This window comes from Lepisma saccharinum, chromosome 5 (assembly GCF_977018435.1).
Source record: "Lepisma saccharinum chromosome 5, izLepSacc3.1, whole genome shotgun sequence".
Taxonomy (NCBI): Eukaryota; Metazoa; Arthropoda; class Insecta; order Zygentoma; family Lepismatidae; genus Lepisma; species Lepisma saccharinum.
Window position 1 is genome coordinate 89,281,084 of NC_139233.1, and position 25,303 is coordinate 89,306,386.

General features: G+C 37.3%; 1 protein-coding gene across 1 annotated transcript in view; it reads left to right on the forward strand.

Annotated features, from left to right (window-relative positions):
• Positions 1–253: 253 nt before the first annotated feature.
• Positions 254–25,303, forward strand: part of LOC145988139 (uncharacterized) — a 54,975-nt gene continuing 29,925 nt past the window's right edge. The window contains exons 1-5 of the mRNA XM_083122970.1: positions 254–385; positions 1,742–1,860; positions 10,252–10,387; positions 12,197–12,377; positions 14,253–14,485. Of these exons, the coding sequence (XP_082979096.1) occupies positions 254–385; positions 1,742–1,860; positions 10,252–10,387; positions 12,197–12,377; positions 14,253–14,485 (801 nt within the window). The remainder of the gene's footprint in view (positions 386–1,741; positions 1,861–10,251; positions 10,388–12,196; positions 12,378–14,252; positions 14,486–25,303) is intronic.

The window sequence follows — 25,303 nt, forward strand, 5'->3', positions numbered from 1 at the left end:
AGTAATAGTAAATATTGTAAGGTTTACCTTATTATAATTATACTTATGACACACTGAACATGCAAGTTGCCATGTTTTCTCTTGTGTCCTCTGTTCCTAGAGCCTAACATATTTTTAACATGTACTGTACACATATTTAATCACCATGTTACAAGATTTTCTTCTGTAAAATTTAAAACAGACACTTTACAAGTGCGATCATTTTATCTTTTCCAGAATATTTGGAAATATAGATAACTGTCATGAAAAACGAATGCCTATTTCTGTAATTGCTAATGATGATGTTGTGGTTGCAATTTATTTCTCTACACAAGAAATGTATTCTCTATTGCAACATTATCCACAACTTTTAGAACGATTTGAAGCTATTTGTCATCAATACTTGGTAAGAGAATTTTAGTTTAAAAAATTCTTAATTGAAAATTACTTATTATGATTAAAGGTAAACAACCACATTTCAATTGTAATTATGATTTTTTTTAGGAATGTTTCGATTTTTGATAGCCACAGTAGCTCAGTCATTAGGGTGTCTGACTGCCATGCAAAAGACCCAGGTTCGATCCCTGATGGGGGAGAACCAAGATTTTTTTCCACCTGTTTAAGTGGCTCCGGTACCCACCCAGCTTTGTATAAAGTGGGTACATGGAGGAAACTCCGGGGAGTAAAGGCAGCCAAGCACATGGTGCTGATCACATCACCCCACCTTCGGCCATGATCAAGAAAGTGGGGCCCTAACTCCACACCCCCTATATGCCTTCATGGCATTGTGCAAGGCACAGAGGAGCTCTTTACTTTTTTTACTTTTTATGTTTCGATTTTATTGGTGATTTTTTCAATTTCAATAATTTTAAATAATTAGAAACATATACAAAAATGACAAATATGAATATGATGAAATAGTTCCTTCAGAATATGTAATGAAATGCACCATTTTCGCACATTAATTCTCATAATTTTTCTTGCTGCATGCAACAATCTGTTAATATTATATTTATATAAACGTGTTAATGGTGTTTGACAGTTTTGCACTGTGATATAATGAACTGTTCCAAAATGGGTCAAGGGAAGCATGCTTTCCTTCTGGAGTTTTCCCTATTTGAAATCGCCAGGAAATAAGTTGTAAATTGATTTCAATATACCTGGTGTTTCGTTGGAAGGGCCAGGGGGAAAAACTAGTTAAGGCAACTCGTCAAATGCCAGAAAAATGAACTTTTAATTGCAAAACGTTACTTGATATGTAGAAGAAAAGATACAAAAACATACCCTTTGATGAATGGAAGTGTCAAATGTATTAAAAGAGGGAAAGCATGTTGTGAATTGAATTGTTGTTTTTAAGTCCACTTTATGCACAGATAGGCTATTTGGGACTGGACCTACAGTTTAAAGTGGAGTCCAAACTACTGTGCAATGTGCCTCTACCAGGTATCGAGCCCAAGGCAATGACATTACCACTACACCATCGGGAAGACCCAAACAAGAAGCATGTTGTCCAGCACAGCATCAACATGGCAGGAGCTGACACCACTACCCCACTTACAGAAAATTGACTTGCCTGATTTTTCCCCTCACCCTTCATTTATATATTCTTCAATATTGTGTTATATGTAAATTTATACAATGAAAAGTGAAAGTTTAGAATGATGTGGACAAGAACAAATGGGTTAACTCAGCTCAAAATATGTTTTTGTAAAGCTGTACAGTTATTAATCATTTAAATTATGTTTGTAATTATTACTTGTAGGATTATATTCCACCTATATCAAAAGCAGTTTTTGTAGGTGTTGCAGGAAATGTTACTAATTTTGAGGAAAATACTACTTTTGAATCACGTTTTCTAGAAACAATCGAAAGGATAAAAAGGTATTTTTTATAGCATAATAGTAAATGAACAAACATACAGGGTGACTGAAAAGTCTGACTAATAGTGAAATTACAAAATTTGTAATGTGGTTAATTTTACCCTCAAATAGGCTAATATCGAGAGTGTTTTAGAATCGGATCTGAATCATAGTGCAATTTGCCTCAGAAATAGCTGAACCTGGAACCCCTTGATTACAAGGAAACAACATTAGTTGCTGTGCTATCAAGATTTGCTCAATATGGCCGTCAAATTCACAACATGTCTTCTAATGTCAGCCTTGTTCATCTACATGCACAATGGTAAAATAGTATATGAGTTAACAATAAATAATGGCATATAATCATCTAATTTTAACATATACTGGTTTTCTTCTCATTTAAGAAACTTTTTAGACACCCTGTAGGTAGTTTTGGATATACTAAATTGTACATTTTAAACACAATACATAATTTAGTAATACAGGGTGAGCATAAAGTCTTTCCCTGATTACAAACTTTTATTGCTAAAGAACTATGCTAGATACAGATATGCGGTTTGTTGAAAATGGTAGCTTAACTCATAATGTTTTGTTATCAGTACACTTCAGTACACTTCGACATGTGCTCCCTTTGTTGCCCTTAGAATGTCTCAATTTCTCTCCATGTCTTTGCCAACAGCTCTTCCATCACCGTCTCTATAGCATCCCATATTCGTGTCTGAAGAGTTTGCATATCAGGAACTGGTGAACTAAACACTGTGTCCTTAACGTAACCCCATAAAAAAAGTCAAGATGGGTTATGTCCGGGGAACATTGTGGCCATGATATGGGAACGTCTCTACCGACACATCTGTCTGGAAAGGTGTCATGCAAGAACTGGCGAACAGTTAACTCCCAGTGTGGCAGTGCACGATCTTGTTGAAACACTACCCATGGTTGAAATTCCTGTAACTGAGGCGCAACGTAAAGTTTGAACATGTCCTGGTAAACTGTTGATGTAATGGTTGGCTTAATGAAAAAGAACGGTCCAATAATTTTGTTGTGCATTAAGCCACACCAAACATTCACTTTCGGACTGTCCCTTATGTGCTGTAACACGACATGTGGGTTCTCCGACCCCCATATCCAGACATTATGTCTGTTTACTTTCTTGGATATGTGAAAATTACGCTACCTGAAACACAAGAGAAGAAGAAATCAGACAAGAGAATAAGAATCAGACAAAACAAAGAAATGGAAAAAATCTTGATGTATTGCACTACTTATTGCCATAGGTTTTATTTGCCTATCTACCGTGGAAGTTGACATATAAATATTCATAATCAGGGAAAGACTTTATGCTCAACCTGTATATAGGGCTGAACTTTGTCCATGAATAAAGAATTTCTAATTTGATTATTTTTAGACACACGCTGATTTTTTAATTTTTCTGTGTGTTTTGCAGGCCCATGTGTAGGGAGGGAGGGAGCTTGGGGGTTTGTAGCCACAGGCTTCCATCTCCAAGAGAGATACATGAGGGAAAATCATTTAGATATAATCAAGAATCAGAGATATATGTATACTTAAAATGTAAAAATGTAACTAACCATCTGCTATAACCAGTGCCACCAAGAAGGAATTTCTTCATTAGTGAGAGTACAGTGTGGTGCACACCCAGAGGTTCATACCACCAGCCACCACTGTCCAAAGGGCATTAGACTACTGCTCACAGAAACTGTTGTATGAAAAATTAAGTTTGCTTTTGTTCTAAGTTTGATTCATTGTTATGGCCTTCACTTCTTGACCCCAAATGAGCAAGAAAGAAGAATAAATGTTGCATAAATATTTTCATGTTCTTCCCTCTGTTTTTAGAAGGTATGGAATTTTATTATCTGTTCATGCAGTTCCATTATAGTAGCCTGGTCCCATTTGCAAGCTATGGTTAAATAGGACCTTTGTTTTTTTCTGCACCTGGTGTGTACTAACATGTCACAGAGGAACAAAGAGTACTCATAGATATTTAAGAATATGAAATGCATGAAACAATTAGAACAACACTGAATTATCCATATTGATCATGGCTTCCCTCTCCCAAACCACACACACAAGAAAGCATAGTGCTAATGGTTAGAACTAAAAACTTGTCAGTCACAATAGTTTTTCATTTCTGTAATATTGGGAAGAGTATAGAGATATTTTTCGTTGTTTTGCTGGGAATTGTGACTGATTATTTCAAGGTTATTTTTAATTGAAATTAAAAAAACAGCCTTAGGAGGTGTTAATTTTTAAAGCTGACCCTGAAACCAAACAAATATCAAAGTTCTGATCTGGACATACAGTCAGAGGTGTGGCATGCATATAACCAGTGTTACCAGTTACCACAGGTAACAGCAAAACGTAAAATAATTTAAAAGTTGTTTCAATAAAGTAACAAAATTATTTTAAATATACGTTAACCAATAGCATTGCTGTCCGAGTATGTTGCAGGATATTTTCTCTTCAGCTGACAGAAGTGGCTGCGGTGGCTCAGTCGGTAATGCATCTGACTACCATGCTAAGGGTCCCAGGTTCGATCTCCGGCCAGTTCAAATCCGGGAACTTTTCTAACGTTGGAAGCGGCCCCGGCGCCCACACAGCGGCGAACAACATGGGTACATGGGGGAAACCCTGGGGGGTAAAGGCTGTCAGGGCCGTGATGCTGATCATATCACCCCAACTCACGACCGGATCAAGAAAGTGTGGGGTGTTACCCCCACACCCCCTATATGCCTTTATGGCATGGTGTTATGCACAGGGGAGTACTTTACCTTTTTTTGACAGAAGTGCAGAGGGACTATTAGAAGGGTTCCACTACCCTGAAGATGTAACAAGAGGAGAGGGCACCAATGCAAGAGAGGAGCGTTGATAGACTTTGGGGCAAGTGTGCTACGGGGTTATTCATATTCCTGTTTAGGGGGCCAGTTACCTGTCAGGCCTGCCGGTATAGGCCAATGTTATCACATTGTATTGGCAAAAAAGAGCTAAATCCCACCTAAAACGGGGATACTATTTCTCGGAAGCAACTACAGCTGGTCTGCAAAGCCAAGGCTGGATTTAACTACAACTGAGACCGTTTACATAATAGACAAAAATATAAGTTCTTGGTGTAATTTGTGATTTGGACAAACCTTGCTAAAAAAAAAAAACTAAGTTGGAAACAGTAGTACGGACAGCTGGACTTCGGACTTCCCTTTCCATGCTGGAGGAGCGGAATTCTGTCGTCTGCTTACCACACAAATGTCAAACTCAACCGAGAAATGTGTTGTGTGGTTCTTCTTCTCCCCCTTTTCCACCTCTTTGAAAAGAAACAGAGATGAAGAATTGACAAGGCTCGACCACTATTCACTTGATTTATGCGGTAAACTCTCTCATGAGTGGTAGTTCTTTCTTGGAGTGATTGTGGCTCACTGAGCGAATTGCACAAAAAGAACGTTATGAACAAAAATCTAGATCAAAGGCATACTTTTATTTGGGCAGGGGGGTGGAGGGTTAGATGATAACATCTGATGGCCGGTAACACTTTTGAAAAAGTCATGCCACACCACTGCATGCAGTAAATATTTTTCACTCACACATATTTGTTCTGTACATTTTCTACAAATTAAAAGCTTTTATTGCCAATTCTTTGAAGTTTACAGCTTTACGTCAATGCCATATCTACTTGCATCCTTTCATAGCCATTACTGTTCATCACAGTTTTATATATATGATTGTCTTTCTTGTTTTTGCAGACCATTCCAAACAAAGACTGGAAAATACATTTATAAAGTATTATATGGAAAGTGGGATTTTATGATATGTGTTGTTGTGTCCCATGTCAGTATATGCCTCCAAACATTCTCCACCGTGGTGTCTAAATCTTCATTGCCAAGTATAGATGGTATTTTGTTTTGTTTTGATGTATTGTACTTTATCAAAATCTTCTTTGGCTTTTTCCAATCCTTCGAAGATGAGCATGGGAATACAGTCACAGACAGGAGACTTACTTCTAAAAGGTAGGTTCCATTAAGATGGTTTCTCCTAATATCTATTATTTCTGACTTCTGCTATATCTTTAAGCTTTAGTACCAGATCTCCCTTAGCAAATACTGGAAATTCCATTTTCCTGTTATATTGATATTGTATGTAATTATCTTTGGGGCATTATGAAAGATGCTTGTTGATGACAGCATTTTCTTCAGTAGGTTTCTGAATACAATTTCAAAAACAATCAAGGAAATCGTAAGACATTAATTTCACAAGCTGGTTATAAACACCATCAGAATTTCTCTGGATGCCACCATACAAACCCATTTGTGAATTGCCATGATGCCAGATCTATGCATTGCTATACTCAAGGTAGCTACATACAGGTTGATCAATAAACGATAATGAAGCAACATTTCCTGTCAATAAATGGCGTCACATTTGCGTTGTGTTTCTTTTTAAGTAACTGAAATGAAGGATGTTGGAAGAACCCAAAGTGCTAGATATTTGATAGTAGTCTTTTAAATGCATCCTAAACAGAAGAGTTATTTATTTCACCACTGTAAAATGATGTTGAAGTGTTAAATATATGTATGCAACATAGTAAACTTTGGCGATGAAGTTGCAGTAATTTGCAGCATACGAGGATTGCTGCAAGATTAATGCCTCCATTTTTTCTCACTGTAAGTGACAGTAAATGTTTTGATTTGCAATTGATGCCCCAAAGCAAAAAATCTAGGTTTTTCCTGATACTGTTACCTCTGTTTGTTCAAAAGCATATGTAAAGCACATATTCAGTTATTTGTTCTCATGATATTATCCAACGAGCGTAATGCAATTTAGGGAAAGCAATTATGAAAAAAGACGGAACAAGATACAGTGGATTATATAAAGAAATAATAGTGAAATAAGTCTAATGATGATGACAATATTTGTGGCACATAAAAACGAAGACCATAACTGTGTCCAAAATCAGCCTCTTCAAATGTTGTGTTAGTCCATGCATGAATCCATTTACAAAGCTATTTTATACTGCATTAAAATACTAAAGAAAGAAAGAAAATGCACGGTTCACTTTCATGTTTCCTAACATAAAATGTACACAACTCCCTAGGCTCACTGCCATTGTTAGTGTACTGAACCTTATCCTTAACAGTTTGTCTGCTTGATTAACCTTGTATGCGAACAGCACAGCCCCCGCCCCCCTTCCAAACCGATTCTAAAGGCAAAAGAGGTGGTGCTTTATTTCAACCCCATCGCCATGATGATCCACAGGAAGGTAAAAAATCTACATAATAACCATAACTAAAAACCAATAACAAGTCAATCAAATTAATGATCCCCCCATTTTTGTGTGAAGATATATAGAATTGGTAGTTAACTATAAAATTTTGTTCCTCCCCAAAAAAATCCATGATGCAGGCATGGCATGAATCCCCCCCCCAACCCCGTGTGGGCACCCCTGGGTAGATGTGCTGCAATAGGTGGTATCCCCAAGTGCAGCTTGTCAGCATAAGCCTTATCTGTTGCAAGTAGTACTTATTGTAAACTTTAGGCTAATAAACCTGAGAAGCTCTGAGTGCATTTATGAGTCTCATAGTCCTGACACTAGTGAGTTGGAGGGCTAAACCATGTACATAATATTGCATTCTCTATATTATGTAATGCAGCAAAAATAAACATGATTCATAAATTCAATTTTATGTGAGGAATTTTGTGTATATATTTATGTATATACACTTCATAAGGTGATAAGAAAGTTTCTATTATACAAGGGCAAATCAGTAAGTCGGTTCCACGATTTTTTTGCAGAGGATTGGATAATCACATCAAGGTGAACTTTTGGGTACTCAAAATATCATCCGACTCGAGGTCATAATGAGTGATTTGGTAATGTTCCTTTGTCTCTTCCACAGATGGCAGCAGTGACAAACATGGCTACCTGCTTGACATCGTTGATGGTCTAGGAGCAGCGTTCCGTGGTGCGGTTCTTCTGGACTGAAAGCAAGACACCGACGGAGATTCACGCGAGGATGAAGCTGGTGTATGGGGACAACGTCCTGTGCCGAAAAGCCATTGTGAATTGGCGTCAGCAGTTCAAGGCCGGTCGCACCAGTGTCACGGACGAGGAGCGGTCCGGATGACCTGTGAACGTGTAAACACCTACCAGAATCCAAGATGTTGACGACGCAATCAGGAAGGACCACTGCATCCACCTGTGGAGATGGGCAGACAAATTTGGCATATCATACGGCACAGCTCTTGATATTGTCCACATGAAGTTAGGATACCGTAAAGTCAGCATGCGCTGGGTACCTCGACAACTGACTGACGAGCAATGCAGCCAATGCTTCAAGTTTTCTCTAGACCATTTGCTGCAGTATGACGTGGAGAGGATGGCCTTCCTGAACAGCATTGTGATGGGTGATGAGTCTTGGGTGTACCATTTCACTCAGGAGATGAAGAAGATGTCAATGGTGTGGAAACACCCGGGCTCACCTATTCGCAAGACATTCCACATGAACCAGTCAGCCGGCAAGGTGATGGGCACTGTCTTCTGGGACATGTTGGGGGGTACTGCTGGTGGATTTCATGCCTGCTGGCGGAACAATCAATGCAATGTCCTACACTGCCATGGTTACCAAGCTATGCCATGTCTTGCATGACAAGCAACAGAGTGACCACATACGCCTCCTTCATGACAATGCAAGGCCACACGTTGCCATGCGATCAAGGAAAAAAATCACTCGGTATGGCTGGGAAATCATGGAACATACGACATACAGTCCAGATCTGGTGACGTCTGATTATCACCTCTTCGCCCATATGAAGAAGGCATTGTCTGGCCAGCACTTCTCGTCTGATCGTGAAGTGCAGCATGCTGTGCGGCAGTAGTTGCAGCAGCAGCCGACGACGTTCTATGCCACTGGCATATCCAAATGGGTGTCACGGTGAGAGAAATGCATTGCAATCGGTGGTGGATGTAGAAAAATAAGTAACGAACTGCTACTCCTGCACACCTATTGCCGTCTTGTTTCACCAATAAATTGCTGTGAAAAAAAAATTGTGGAACCGACTTATTGATTTGCCCTCGTATTTCTCATAATTTAGCATTGTATATACCAAGGCCATCCATCTATCTCCTTTCTCATGTATAAAGACAATTCATTACAGTTTCCATAATAATAACCCATGGAACAACAGCCCATGGGGGCCAGGGCCTACCTACTGCTGGCCTTTCCCACATGCCTCAGCAGAAGTAGCAATCATCCAGCCAGTTACAGGGTGACATGTGGTCAGCACAATGAACCCCCAGTTGCTGTTGTTGGTTTCCATCACCGGGTTATGCTACTCATCATAGCTCCCCAATTTCCTCATGATGATGGGTGGCCACAGGACCCATAGACCCATACACTGACTGAAATTTCAGGTGAAATGTTGTTACACTTTCCCCCACGAGACTCAAACCAACATTCATCCCATAGCTCCCCCCCCCCCCCAAAGCACAAAGCCTGATTCCTTAGACGACATGGCCACGTGCAGGACTTACAATTTCCATAATTAAGTTTTCTACTATATGCAGTGCTTTTTTTTCTGGGATTAAGGTCGTGGTTCTCTACAAGTTGATTTGTAACAGCTTTCAGCCTAAAGAGGTGATTCACATGGTGATTTTACACTGAAAACACAAGAGACAAGTAATGCCGGCCCCATGCAGTCTGTTGAAAATCATTCGCTATGCACACACTACCAACAGATGGAGGCAACACTATGCACTCTATTAAAAATACTGCCCAGCACGAGCAATACGCAAGTGACATGTGCATATTGTCCTGTTGCATCGGTACAAAAGGTTGCATTTATTTCTGAGGGTTCATGGTGTTACTGGTATTGATTCTTATTTATTTACCAATACAGGGTGTGGTTTCTTTGAAGTCCAAGTATATCATGGGATCTGCAAAAATAACATGCAACAATTCATAATTTTCATTAAGTTTTCACTACTGTCATGTAAAATTAATTTTGCGATTAAATGAAAGCTATTTGAATATTCCACTGTAATTTTTGAATATTGTAAAACATAACTGTGGCAAATTGATGGAATGTTTATGTATTGATGGGCCCCCACATAGGCAAGTCCATTAGCACTCTCTTGGCTTTAGTGCAAGTGATCCAGAAGTAGGCAGCTCAGTCTCGAAAGCTAGAAAACAGCGGCAATGGGACTAGATACACTGATCACACGTCACCCAATGAGAAGCTGTTAGCCAGGCCCTGTTGCACTAAGGAGTTTAGTTATGTAGCTTACGTATCAATATTAATCAACATTTTGAACAACTTGTAGTTATTATAATTTCCCTAACTAGCACGATATATTTGAAAATTTTAGTATAAAAATAACTATGATGCAAGTAAAGATAAATGTTACTTTCAGGTACCTGAAGAGACCTTTAGGGTTCACTGTTGACTTGTTGTCTTCATTTCCCTATGAGTTGCTTAATTATCTTGTACCTGGTTATAAATATTCTATCTACTCCAGAGTCTTAAAAACTTTTGTCTGCTTAAGAGGGGTAAGTAATGAAAGCATAAAAGATTTAAAACTTTAATTCTACTTGAGCAAATTTACTTAGATGTACTGAATACTGTAGTGGAAGGAGCTCGAATATCACATATTTTTGTTTATGTAAGTTTATGATATCTTAATAACCAATAAATTTCATGTGCTTTTTACAGCAGACACCTTTATTTCTTTACTACAAAGTGTCAAGTTTATTTATTTGAAGAGTTTCATATTTTTCATAGAGAGCTCAATACAAGGAATGAAAGATTGACATCCATAAAAAGTACCGTAAGTTCAGATAGGGAGGATACTCAATATCATGTATACAAATAATATTGTAATGTGGAGAGAAAATCAAACTGCTGAAGAAAGCATGAAATATTTTTTTGCTCAATACAATGTGTGAAGTCTAAGGTTATATATGATCAGGGAAAGAACAACAAGAGAGCAGAAAATATTGTTTTTGTATGTGTGCTTTGACTGTGATTGATTTGATTGTACTTGGTCCCTCAGAAATTGACATTTTACCAGAATTAAGGAAATAATCAAGCAATAGAAACAAAGACATCTCGCTCTGATATAGGGTCCCACATCTTCCTTGGCATTTAGAAAAAACAGGAAGGAGGTGTTCAAATATTGGATATCTGAAATATAACACCCCTGTGTATCTGACATTAATGCCCTGCCTAATTATATATGTGCAAGGCTATGACACACAATCAAAACTTCACAGAACTCACAAACCAAGAATAACCTAAAGTAGACATTTCACACTGCACTGTGAATTTGAAATACATACTATCCGTATCACTCAGAAATGTCAGCCAAAATGAGACTGCAAGAACTCCCAACTAAAAAATCTAATATTTTTCACAAAATAAACTCTACAGCAGAACACAAAGACTGACGCTGTGGTGACGAAAGACCTATTCTTTACACTGGCTACGACTCAAGTGCAACACCAACTGGTGAGAAACAGTGGTGTCTGACACTGGAACACTATCCGATATTCGAGCTCTGTACCATAATGTTTGCACTTTCACTGTGCCACTAATCTTTGTACATAATTAAGGCCAGGTATTTTATCTAAAAGCAGTGCCCAAAGTCAGGAAAACATGGGTATGCTATATCCCCAGATAAGAGAATTTGCATCAACCACTCTCTCTCCCAGCTAGGAGAATTTTGCATAACTATCTCCCAGGCTAATTCATTGTCTCCATGTTGAACCATGTGAGCATTACCAAGCTGTCAACCAAGCATTTCCCCATCTAGGAATTTCCACTTCGAGCACTGGCTAAAAGCCTTAAATGATTAAGGTGATTAAATTAAATTGTTCAGTGTCGAACTCATCAAAGATTCTGTGCTTGAGTTGAAGCAGGGTGTTCCTTGCAGCTAATCATCATTCATTCTTTGTTGTAGTAATTAGCCAAAAGTGCCCAAAATTGCAGTAATAATAACTTTGACGATCCACAAGAGGGCATAATATTAAATGCTTATTTTTTAAGTCTGCTTTATGCACAGATAGGCTAATTGGGACTGGACCTGCAGTTTAAAGTGACATAAGAACCACTATGTGTATCCACTGTCTATCGAACCTCGGATTACAAATAGACAACATTACCACTATGCTATCGGGGAGGCCTCAGAATATGAATTGCATATCTGTAAATGCATAGTGTACTTTTCTTCCCAATAATGTTTTAGTTAGAAACTAATATGTGATTATATTTGTTTGTATGCATCTGGGGGATTTTCAATTATTACTATGTTAAAGTTCTCGATTTCTTATCACTTTTTCCTTAATTTGATTTATTTACAGTTGATTATAATTGAATACTTTGAAAGGAAGTTCAAGAAGCTACATATAAATGTACATTTGTTGAGAATATCAGAAACATTTATATTATTAACTTTAATGATACACGGAGTATCATGTGTATGGATTGTATTTACTTGTCCCAACTCTGTCTGTATTACTAATGGGGAGAGACAGCCTACACGTAAGTTTCCGGAAAATTTTGTGTGTTTATTAGAGGCAGGATTGGTAAATTTTTACTTTATTGGTATGTAGGATAATAGTAGGGAAAGGCATATTGGTTTATTGGTAATAATTGTTGATAAGTTCACTGATCTGATATTTCTATAAAGGACCTGTAACACATACAGGGGTAGAGAGAGAGAATTAAGATCATTGATACTGCTTTAAGCTTGTAATTGGTAGGTTCTTGAATGCACAGGCATCATTATCAGGGGTGGACAGAGGGGTCTCCTGTAAAACATAAAATAGAGGTTTCACTGTGTTAAACATTCGATTACAAGTAAACTAACAGTTTCATTTCAAAATATTCACATAAAATAATCAGAATCTTACACTATCTGGTATTTTATTACAATATCTAATTTGTTCAGATAAAATTAGTTGAAAATTTCTGTGCATCACACATCTTGCAGATTCTGTGAGGTATCTGGGCTCTGAAAAAATATCTACTGCTACCAAAATTCAAACTCATTCTTTCCAGTACTGATTCTGATTGTATCGGTTAATACTAATTCATCAATATGGGCATTGCCTCAGATCTAATTTAAAGATATAATTCATGTACTCATGTTCCGTTGAGAAAATTTCTGAACATATAGTTTATTTTTTATAAGGCAGAACATATTGTAACAACCTGCTCACATACAGTAATTAAGGAGAAGGCTGAACCATTCATAGCTTTTACAGAATCTGTGTTAATTTTATATCTTATTGGTAGGTTACCAAATTGGTAAATATTAGAAATGAAAGAAAATAATTGGTACCCTATTGGTGGTCTACACAGACATATCAGTGTTGTGAGTTATTGGTAAAATTACTGACATTTTTAACGATCTCATTTATGTATAGATAGCATGTAATTTAATACAAAGATCTACTATTTTGTTAGTAGAAATATTAGTAGTTACTATATTATTTTTATTATTATTAACATAGAATTCATCTGTGCTGATTTTATAAAGTAATTGTCTAAATCCATCCCTAATGATCCACTCCTATTAGTTACCATTTTTTTCTATTTGAACATAAAAATAAATAATAATATAATATTATAATAAATAAATATTTTTCTAATCAAATAAGAATTTTATATATTCACACATAGATATACATATATATTAGATACGGTCAATAAATAACCAGATTAATGCCGTAAAAAGCAAAATAAAGTGACAGAGCGATGAAACTTACGGGATATGTAGGCCAGGCCACATGTCTGCGAGATGAGTTCCAGACCGCATCACTAGGTGGCAGCACTGGCAGGGAAGGGAGGTTGTGTATATGTAATTTGCCTCCAAGGTGCCAGTCAGTCATTCAGTGAGGTGAGTCATGACGTCAGTGTCAGGTGCCACAAAGGAGGCTCAGCGATCCATGATACAGTTTTTGACGGTTTCCTGGAGCGCATTGTGGCAATGGACAATATCTTGCTCAGCCAGTATACGCCAAAGAGTAAACGCGACACCAAGGACTGAGCATGATCTTGTCCAGTGCCACAATGAGCTCCAGGAAACAGTCAAAAACTTTATCACGGATCGCTTAGCCTCTTTTGTGGCACCTAACACTGATGCCATGACTCACCTCACTGAATTACTGGTTGGCGCCTTGGAGGCAAATTACACATATTAACCTCCCTTTCCTGCCAGTGTTTTCACCTAGCGACATGGTCTAGAACTCATCTTGCAGACATGTGAAGCACCCCAGCCTGGCCTACATATCCTGTAAATTTCATCGCTCTGTCACTTTATTTCATGGCATTAATCTGGTTATTTATTGACTGTACCAAATATTACCAATGAATTAATAATATATTAAAAAGATATAAATAATTTTCTTACAGTTTCAGAAGCATTTTTTGTATACAGCTCGAGTGTGTATGTCATTACAAATGTATTTCTGAAGATTGGATTGGCAGATACAAATACTGATGATTTTAATCACAAAATTGTTATTCTCATCGCAACATATGTCAGCACCTTTTCCTTAGTTGCTGTGATTACACAGTTTCATGGTTTCTTTGAAGGCAAGAACATAAGGAAATCAGAATATGAGTTGGAGGCTTTTGAATTGATGGTAAGTTGTCATTAATGTTAGTTTGTTATTTAGAAAAATACTTCAAGAAAATGCACACCTTTAATTTTACAATATGGTTAAATAAAGTAAGAAAACTTATAGATATATTATTGAATCATAGTTTGTATTGTATGGGTAGCGGCGTAACAAATGATTCCACCCCCACCCCCCCTTGCCAGGAAACATGAAGTGAAAGGAAATATATTAAGGCGTAAAAGAATGCTCTTTGAATTATGGCTTTGAAGGTCATAAGTTTTAAATGAATTAAGGCCTTAATAAGCTTAAATTTTGTTCAGTTAGCCCAATTCCTGATTGTGGCTGTGATAAGGAAACATAAAATTCAATATAAACTTAGAGCAAAACTGATTCATAACTCATCATGTTGATGCTAAACTCGGTTTCACTTTTTACCATAAATACACATATTTTACAGTTTACTAGGGGATAGTTATTTCTTATCATTAATTCTTCCATGTTGTCCAGGTGAAGAGTATGGCAAGGATAATAGCCAGAATCTTTCAATTTTTTTGTGGAATGTAATAGTATTCAGTACTAAAAAATCTTAAATTTTCCAACCTTCGGATATGGTCCTTTTGGTTCAAAAGTTTCACCTGAAATGACTTATTTGTCGTAAGTGTGCTAAGGACGTGCTGATCGGCTCAGGAGAAGATTGTAAAATTCTGCTGGACATCGGGCTGCTGGCTGATTCTTATCTTCACACAAGGAAGAGGTAGTGTCAAGGTTCAGGACTGACGTGTGTAAGTGCAACTTCAATGTTAATTAACAGAAAATACTGGAATAACTATCTGATGCTCGTCACAAGCCATAACCACTAGGCTTCACGAGTACCAACCCAAGATGCCTCGTGCTGTGGCCAAGGAACTTGGTGACCAGCTAGAAAGCTTCGAAAAGCAGGTGCGTGGTGAGCTGGACAGTTTCAAACAAAAAATTGATAATGAAACACAGTGAAGAAGCGGGGACCTAAGTGCTACATACGATTCCGAAGGAATGAAGAAACTCAAAGACGAGCTAGTAAATTGGAGGCACGACTGGAGAAAAGTTTGAGAGTGCAAAAGGACGACTTCCATTATTTATGGGTTAGGATAGAATCGCAAGAAGATAGGCTGGACGATTTGGAATAATATTCAAGGTGTGAGTGTCTCCTTATTCACGGAGTGCAGGAGAACATCCAGGAGAACGTGGAGGAGAAGGTCCTGGACTTATTCCAAAATAAGATGCACATTGACATCAAGAGTGACCAGATCGCGAGGTGCCATTATTTGGGAAAACCAAACCGTAGCATGGCAGAGGCCGTGCAGGAAGGAAAATGCTGCATTATTGTTAAATTCGCAACCTACAAAACCAGGCATTCGGTGTGGCCGGCGAAGAAACAGCTAAAAGAAGCCAGGTCGCGAATCTACATCACCGAGTCGCTGACTCCAGTGCGACAGGAGATGCTGCGGGCAGCAAAAGAGAAGTTTGGGCGCCATGCATGCTACACCGAAGATGGCAGGATCGTGGTGTGCACCACTACTGGCAGGAAACTCACTATTAAAAGAATGAAGGAACTATCCCGATTGGCCCCTGAGCCTTACCCCTCAAAAGACTAGACCCATAAACAAGACTGCTCGGACTCCATAGCCACTTTAACATTAGTAACCGGTTAACATTGAAATACTTTTAATATTTCTTTTATTTTTATCATTCTATATTATTATTTTATTATTATTATTATTATTTTATTATTATTATTATTATTATTATTATTACTATTTGTAGTAGTAGTTGTGCGTTTGTTTTTTCTTGTGTAGTGGTTGTTATGAATTTGTGTGTCTTGTGCAGTAGTTGTGCTGTGCAGTGTGTTTGAGTTTGTCTTGTGTAGTAGCTGTGGTGTCTAGTGTGTTTGTGTTTGTCTTGTGTAGTAGTTATGGTGTGCTTCTATGTGGGTTTGTCTTGTGTAGTAGGTGTGCTGTCTAGTGTGGTTGGGATTGTCTTGTGTAGTAGTTGTACTGTCTAGTGTTTGTGTTTATCTTATGTAGTAGTTATGCTGTCTAATGTATTTCTGTTTGTCTTGTGTAGTATCGGTGATGTGTATGTATGTGTCTTGTGTTGTAGTTGTGCTGTCTAGTATGTTTGTTTTGTCTTGCGTAGTAGTTGTGCTGTCTAATTTGTTTGTGTTTGTCTTGTGTAGTAGTTGTGGTGTGTAGTTTGTTTATGTTTATATTGTGTAGTAGTTGTGGTGTGTTTGTGTTTATATTGTGTTATAGTTGTGATGTGTTTGTGTGTGTCTTGTGTAGTAGTTGTGCTGTCTAATGTGTTTGTGTTCGTTTTGTGTAGTAATTGTGCTGTCTAATGTGTTTGTGTTTGTCTTGTGGAGTAGTTCCTACATTCATATTGGGAGTTAGGCATAGAGCTGACAACTCTGCACTGTAAAAAAAAATGTCAAGAAACAGCAATACAAGGCCATGGATGTTCCCAAGGTAAAAATATTCTGGAGGTAAAATAGTCCCCCGTTCGGATCTCCGGGTGGGGACTACTTTGGGAGGTCCCTTAACTAAGGATAAGATATACATTAGGAATAAGGATATTAAATTATGCACCTGGAATGTTCTGAGCCTTTACCGACCTGGGGCATTTCAGTGTACAGTTAATGAGATAGTTAAGTATAAATTAGATGTAGTAGCTGACCAGGAAGTTAGATGGTCAGGAGAAGGGATTTGTAAAACTAAAAATTATACTTTTTTCTATGGTGGTACTGAAAAATCATAATTTTGGAACAGGCTTTTTCATAAATAATAGAATTATCTCTGCTCTTAAAACAGTAGAATTTATTAATGATAGATATCATATGCAGTTTTACAGGGTAGGTCGTGTAAAATTATTTTAATAAACATACATGCTCCAACGGAAGATAAAGATGATAATACTAAAGATGATTTTTATACAGAGTTAGAACAGGTCTTTGATAAATTCTCTCAGTATGATATGAAAATTCTGTTAGGTGACTGTAATGCACAGATTGGCAAAGAAGAGACATTTAAACCCACAATTGGTAAAGAAAGTCTTCATGAATTAAGTAATGATAATGGTATAAGATTGATTACTTTTGCAACCTCAAAGAATTGAATTGTGAAAAGTACCACTTTTAAACATAAAGATATCCATAAATGTACCTGGTCTTCTCCAGATGGTAAAACTCATAATCAGATAGATCATATTCTCATTGATAAGAGAAGGCATACTAGTATAATTGACGTTCGTACACATAGAGGTGCTTACTGTGCCAGTGACCATTATTTAGTAATTGCTAAATTAAGAGAAAGACTCTCAGTGATAAATCATAAGCAACAAAATCTAAAAGTTCTAAAATTTGATACAGGAAAGTTTACAGATGAAAGAATTAAGAAAGATTACCAAATTAAACTGACAAATTGATTTGACGTTTTGCAGGATTTAAATGATGATGAAAATATAAATGAAACAGACGTAAATAACAAATGGGAGCACATACGTAATGCAATAGAATCAGCAGATAAAGAAAGTATAGGATACCATAAACCAAGAAAAAGTAAACCATGGTTTGATAATGAATGTCATAATCTAATAGAAATAAGAAATCAGGCTAGACTTAGGTGGTTAAATAACTCTGATGATACAAACCTAAACAATTATAATAGAATAAAGCGAGAAGTTAACTGCACGTTTAGAAGTAAAAAGAGAGATTACTTGAAAAGCAAAATCAACGAAATTGAAACAAACAGCAAAAATAAAAATATCAGAGATTTATATAAATGTGTAAATGAATTTAGAAAGGGGTGGCAACCTAAAGGAAACTTGATAAAAGATAAAGATGGTGATTTTCTAGCTGACCCAAGCAATATTCTAAATGGATGGAAGAACTACTTTAATGACCTTTTAAATGTCCATGTAGGAGATAAATCAGAAGTAAATGAAGTACACACAGCAGAACATTTAGTTCCAGAACCTAACTTGACTGAAGTTAAAGATGCTATTAAAAGGGTAAAGAATAACAAAGCACCTGGCATTGATTTAATACCAGCTGAGTTAATTAAATATGGTGGAAATTCATTAATATGACAAATTCATAAATTAATTTGTTTAATATGGAATAAAGAAGAAATCCCTCAACAGTGGAAAGAATCCATAATTGTTCCTTTGTTTAAAAAAGGTGATAAAATAAACTGCTATAATTACCGTGGAATTTCTCTACTCTCAACAACATATAAAATATTATCTAACATTCTTTTAACAAGACTAACCCCATATGCTAATGAAATTATAGGTAACACATCAACTACTGATCAAATTTTTCACATCACACACTTGAGAAAAAGTGGGAATATAATCATTGATTTAAAAAAACATATGATTCGGTCAAAAGAGATAAATTATATAATATATTAGTACAGTTTGGAATACCTAAGAAGCTTGTTAGTATGATAAAAATATGCACCAGTGAAACAGAAAGTAAAATTCGTGTGGGTATTAATATGTCTGACAAATTTACAATTCATGATGGGTTAAAACAAGGAGATGCATTATCTCCATTGCTCTTTAATTTTGCCTTAGAATATGCTGTTAGGAAGGTAAAAGAAACTAAAGAAGGACTAAAATTAAATGGTGTGACTCAGTTGTTAGCATATGCAGATGATGTAGACTTATTAGAGGATGATATAAATACAATGCTAAAATATTTTTCAAAACTGCTAAATAGATAGGTTTGGAAGTTAACAAAGAGAAAACTAAATATATGCTTACAGGCCGAAACCAAGTGTTAGGTAATAATCAAAATCTAATTATTGATAACAACTCGTTTGAACCAGTTTCCAAATTCAAATACTTAGGAGTAATATTAACAAATGAAAATTATATTAAAGAGGAAATAAAAAGTAGGCTTAATTCAGGAAATGCATGTTACTTCTCTCTTCATAAACTTTTGTCTTCTCGTTTAATATCTAAGAATCTAAAAGTTAAAATATACAAAACATTAATTTAGCCTGTAGTATTATATGGATGTGAAACTTGGTCCCTTACATTGAAAGAGGAACATAAATTGAGAGTATTTGAAAATAAGATCCTTAGGAAAATCTTTAAACCTAAAAGGGATGAGGAGACAGGTGAGTGGAGAAGGTTACATAATTTAGAACTACATAACTTGTATTAATGTCCAGATATTATTAGAATAATTAAATCAAGAAGACTTAGGTGGGCAGGTCATATGGCACGAATGGGAGAGGAAAGAGGAGTTTACAGGATTCTTGTTGGGAAACCTGATGGTAAGAGACCTGTAGGAAGGCCAAGACGAAGATGGAGGGACAATGTTGAGATGTACCTAAGGGAAATTGGTAGGGATGGAAAAGAGTATATAGAACTTGCTCAAGATAGGGAAAGATGGAAGGCCTGTGTTGCTGCAGCCATGAACCTTCAGGTTTAAGAAGGCTAGGGAGTTAGTTAGTTAGTTAGTTGTGGTTATGATTTATTCGCCTTGTTTTTTAACAATTACATTCTTCAGGGTTGCTATGTGTCTGGAAAACCTGGAAGACTGGGAAATATCAGGGAATTTTGCAGCTTGTCTGGAATTTACGTGCATTTTGGAGTCAGCAAGTGAAGAAGTTCCAAATGAACAAGCAGTTCACTTCCACTTCTGGATTCGGTTCTTGTAATTCCACTCTGAAAAAAGATTCAGTTTAGAAACTTGTTTCTTTCGTTCTTATGATTTTCAGTCTTTTCAGTCTTTTTCAGTTCGATTACCCTCAAGTTCGCAACAAATGGTACCCCTGTCTTTGTTTTATCCTTGATGTTGACTCCATCGCCTGAAAATCCTGCAAATAATGGTTTCCTCCCTCCCGGTCATCGCTCCCCAAGGCCACCCTTCCTGACCCTCGCTCAAGCGAACGTCATATCCTTGTCATCACCCAAATTAGACGAGTTGGTGACCACGGTGCTCGAGTCGGCTTTCGATATCTTTCTGGTCACTGAGAGCTGGTCTTTCCGTGAAGCCCTCGCCTCGACCTTCTCCATACCGGGTTACGCAGCAATAAAAAAAGGATAGAACTACAAAGGGTGGGGGTGGCCTAATCTTGTATTACCATAAAGACCTAAATATCAAGATCATTCCCTCTTGCAACGAAAATGACGACGAAGTCGAAATGATTAGTGTAACTGTAAAGCTCCAGCATCTAACTCTGGTTAGAGTGTGTGTACAAAGCCCCTAATATATCGAATACAAAATTATCGCACCTAGAAAAGACGATCTCAAAAGTTTTTCCACTCGTTCACAAATTTCTTATTTTAGGTGACGTAAACGCAGATTTCCTTTCTCCCCATAAACCAGAAACAGTATATTTACAATCAATAATCGACTCTTTTGGCATGGTTCAGACCATTAACCGACCAACCAGAATAACGGCAACCACCCAATCACCCCTCGATGTGGTAATAGCGGATGAACCGGCTCTTGTATGCTCATTTCACGTAACCGCTCCCGTCGGAACGTCCGACCACTGTCTAGTAAACGTGACACTTGCCATCGAAAAACCAAAATCAATTAAACAGTTTATCAAATCTCGAAACTTCTCAACCCTTGACAAAGAGATATTCGATAGGGATGATGCAACAATTTAATGGATGCAAATTGATAGCTTCGACAACATCGACGATAAAGTACACTTCGTTACTCAAAATGTAATAAATCTCTTCGACAAGCATGCGCTCCTTGAAACTAAATTAATAAAATAAAAAAAACTCTCCGTGGATATCCGAAAATATAAAACTGCTCATGAAACTCCGTGACAATGCCCTAATAAAATATAAGCACTCAAAATCCCAGGTAAACTGACACTATTACAAAGAACTGAGAAACTTCACCACCTCGGTCCAACAGCAGGAAAAGAAAGCCTATTGTAATCATCACTTCCACTGCAACAATAACAGCAAAGAGTTGTGGAAAAAAATAAAAACGTGGGGTGTATATAGTAAAAATATGAACAACGAGATACCTTCCGACCTGAGAAACGTAGATTCAATTAACTGAAATTTTTCTAGCGTATGCAGCAAAGCGAATGTCTCAGAAGATGCCGTTAACAAAACTCAAGAGTTCTTTGATGGTAACACTTTTAACGAAAGCGCTCAAACTTTCCACATGCAAGAAATAAATGAAGCTGAAATAATGAAAGCGATAAACGAAATATCATCCAATGCATCTGGTAATGATGGAATATCTATTAAAATGTTATTACCGCACATCTTACGTCCCCTGAGCCATATCGTAAATTTCTCACTCTGGACTGGACAATACCCGGCTAGCTGGAAGACAGCACGTGTTGTTCCGATATCAAAGAAGAAAGTAATATCGTCCCTGAATGACCTTCGACCAATAAGTCTCTTACCTATATTTTCCAAAATCACTGAAAAAATTGTTAACAAGCAAACTCGCAAACACGTTAATGACCTAGATCTGCTTCCGAAATATCAATCCGGTTTCCATCCCTCACACAGCACGGCAACAGCTTTACTTAAAGTAACTGATGATTTATTACGATCAATCGACAAGAGAAGTGCAGTAGCGTTAGTATTACTGGATCTCACTAAAGCCTTTGACAGTGTCCATCATGACCTGCTCTTGAGCAAATTAAAATACTACAATTTTTCACCTCCCGCTTTCCGATGGTTTAGATCATATCTGAACAACAGACAACAGAGAGTATTCATAAACGCTGCCACACACCCTCCCCTCTCTCTCGCACCCTGCCATTGGAAACTGGTGTCCCACAGGGATCTATTCTAGCCCCTCTCCTCTATACCATTTTTACAGCTGACATACCTACCGTAATTAATCACAGTAAAGTTCATTTTTAAGCAGATGACACTCAACTACAAATTCCTTTTCCACCGAAATCACCGGATGCAACCTTAGCTTTTCTCAATGAATATTTATCCAACATAAATACCTGGTGTAAAAGTAACGGTCTAAAAATAAACCCACAAAAATTAACTTTCTCTCTTATTGGTTCCCGAAATAGTCTATCTCTGATAAATCCTAACGAGATATGCATCAAACTAGACACATTTATAATCCCTGAAAAACTAAATATGCTGACCAAGGCAGTAATTTATTTTATTAAAAACATAAACTAAACGTAACTTTTTAACATTCTAGCAAGGTCTTCATCAGACTCTGTATCAAGTACAAAAGTAACAAGATACACAAAAAGGGCATTATGTATACACACAAACATTACTCCCTCCAGACTATTAGAAAGTTGTTTGGAACTTTCTAGCAGGTGGCTTTCACATGCCAACTGTACTTTCACCTAAAAGGCTAAATATAATTACTTTCATATAGAATGTGGTTGGACTTTTTATCTCATGCTCTTTTTCCTTCATTTTTCTCCCTTCTCCTCTCTTCTTTCTCTCTTGTCCTTTCCACTCTTTCTAACACCTTCTTCCATTCTTTGTTTAACTTCAGTCCCCCATTCCAGTTCATTATGTCTTCTACACCTTTCTTCTCTATTTCCTTGGCTTCCTTCCATTTTCTCACTAGCATTCTCTTCTCCCTTCCTATCTGCTTAGCCTCATCCCACTCTATGTCATGTCCTGTTTCTCTCGTGTGTTTAAATATCACATTTCTCTCTCTCTTAAGTCGTACATCATTCCTATGTTGTTTCAACCTGTCTTTCAGTCTCTTTTACGTTTCTCCTATGTACACACTCTGACTAATGTTATCTGAAAGAGGTTGTTCATTTGGACATAGTGATATGAACAAAGGATAAAATTTCGAAACCAAAGGGGTCTTAATTTTTCCCCTTCTAATCAAGCTAGATCACCACTAAAATATATTCCCACTCAGATAACATCATCTGTTGGTGCAAACCGGAAATGACGATTAAGAGGGTAATGGTTCACATAGACTTCGCCTTTGGTGCCCTAGGTTGGTTGCTATCTTTCGTCATCATTCTCCCTCTCCTCAGATATCACTATGCCCTAATGAACAACCTCTCTCAGATAACTTTAGTCACAATTACAGGTTTTGTAGTTGTGTTGCTTGTGCGTATGTTTGTGTGTGCATTTGTGTGTGTGTTTCTGCACACACACACACACACACACACACAAACGCACACACACACACTCTCTCTTTCTTCTTACTTTGCATCTAATTTTGCATCATCATTCTTAATTTAGCGAGTACAGTATGATGCTGCGATAACGTAAATGCCCTCTTAAGGCAGTGCTGACTTGTGGCTTTTTTGAAGTGTAGGAAGAAGTTATGGTAAACTGAAGAAAGTTTGAAAAATGCATTCAATTACAGTCGCACAAATTGCTTGTACTATCCATTGCATTTAGAATGTTACCTGCAGGCCCACGCACAAGGTAGGGCAAGGGGCCCCTGCCCCCTTGAACTATGAATTTTTTAAATGTGAACCTATAAAAAACAACGAAAATACATTACGATATTTCAGATATTGCAATAATTTCGATTTTGTACCCTCTCCCTGTCATGTGGATTGAGGATAATAAAAAGTGCTGCTTAAACTCTGAAATTGTGATAAATGCTTGTAAATTGTGTTAGGATTTATTATTAATTACTTTTTTCTGATAACTACAATTTTATGTTCAATTATGCATATATTTTTCGAGTTTTGAACTTGCGTTAATTATTATTCACTACCCAAATTGTTTAGAATGGCTCAACAAACAAAATGGGTTGAGCATAGAACTTGAAACGGTTTGAGAAAATGGTTTGTTTACTGCCAACCTTCTGTAGATTTACTGCCTTAAAATCTCCGCAGGAACAAAATCGACAGGATAAAGAAAAGATAGAGGATGATGGATCGTCGCATGGTTGTAAAAAAAAAGTGTGTCGCTGTGTGTGTGCATACTCACTTTTATTTGAAACAAGTCCGCTGGTGAAGTATAAATAAGATTTGAACGTAATTTTATTTCCATTTCCTGAAAACCTATTCCTTTGAATTTGATTTCCCTCTCCCAGGAACTCGTGTTTGCAGATTATATTAGATTTGACCATTATGCCAAAAGCAGGGTGCTAGGGGCCAACAAAGATCAAACTGTGCTACGTTTAGTACCATTTTGATGGGGTTGGCACCACTGATGTAGGAACCCCTCGATGATTCCTCGCTGGATGCTTTAAAACTGCAACCTTCCCCCGCCCCTTTTCCACTCCTCACCCATCTGTTTGTAGTGATACCAGCGAGGTTCCTCAGGCGTGTGTGTCCATCGTCTTTTGGCAGCGGCTGGAAGGAGCGCCACCAGTCAATTCTTGACAGTAGCTAACCTACATTGAGCTCATTATTTTATAACGCGCATTATTATTAAACTCCTAAAAAGTAGAGAAATGGAAGCAAGTATAAATGAACTAGGAAGTTCCTCACTTCCTACATGGAGGAATCACCCCTGCCATAAGGACAAAGCATGTGGCAACAAGGCAATGTCAGTTCTCATTGAGGCTCGTACCAGCGAACAGCCTCAACGGTGCATGCTACATTGAAAATTCAAGCACATTATATTGAAAACCTCATATTTGCAACAACTTTCCCATCTTCGCATTTTTCGCCATCTGCAGTAATAATGCAGTTGTCCTATGGTGTCAGACGTTTGTTTGAAACACCCTGTACATATACAGATTGTCAAAAATTGAACTATAATTATTTCATGGGCTTAGTCTGACACTATTTTGGATGCTACCGTTGAGTTCTTGCACCTCCAAAACATGATCAAATAGCTGAAAGGGTTATTTTTAGACTTTTTGCAGCCATATTGGCTGCCATATCTAATATTATT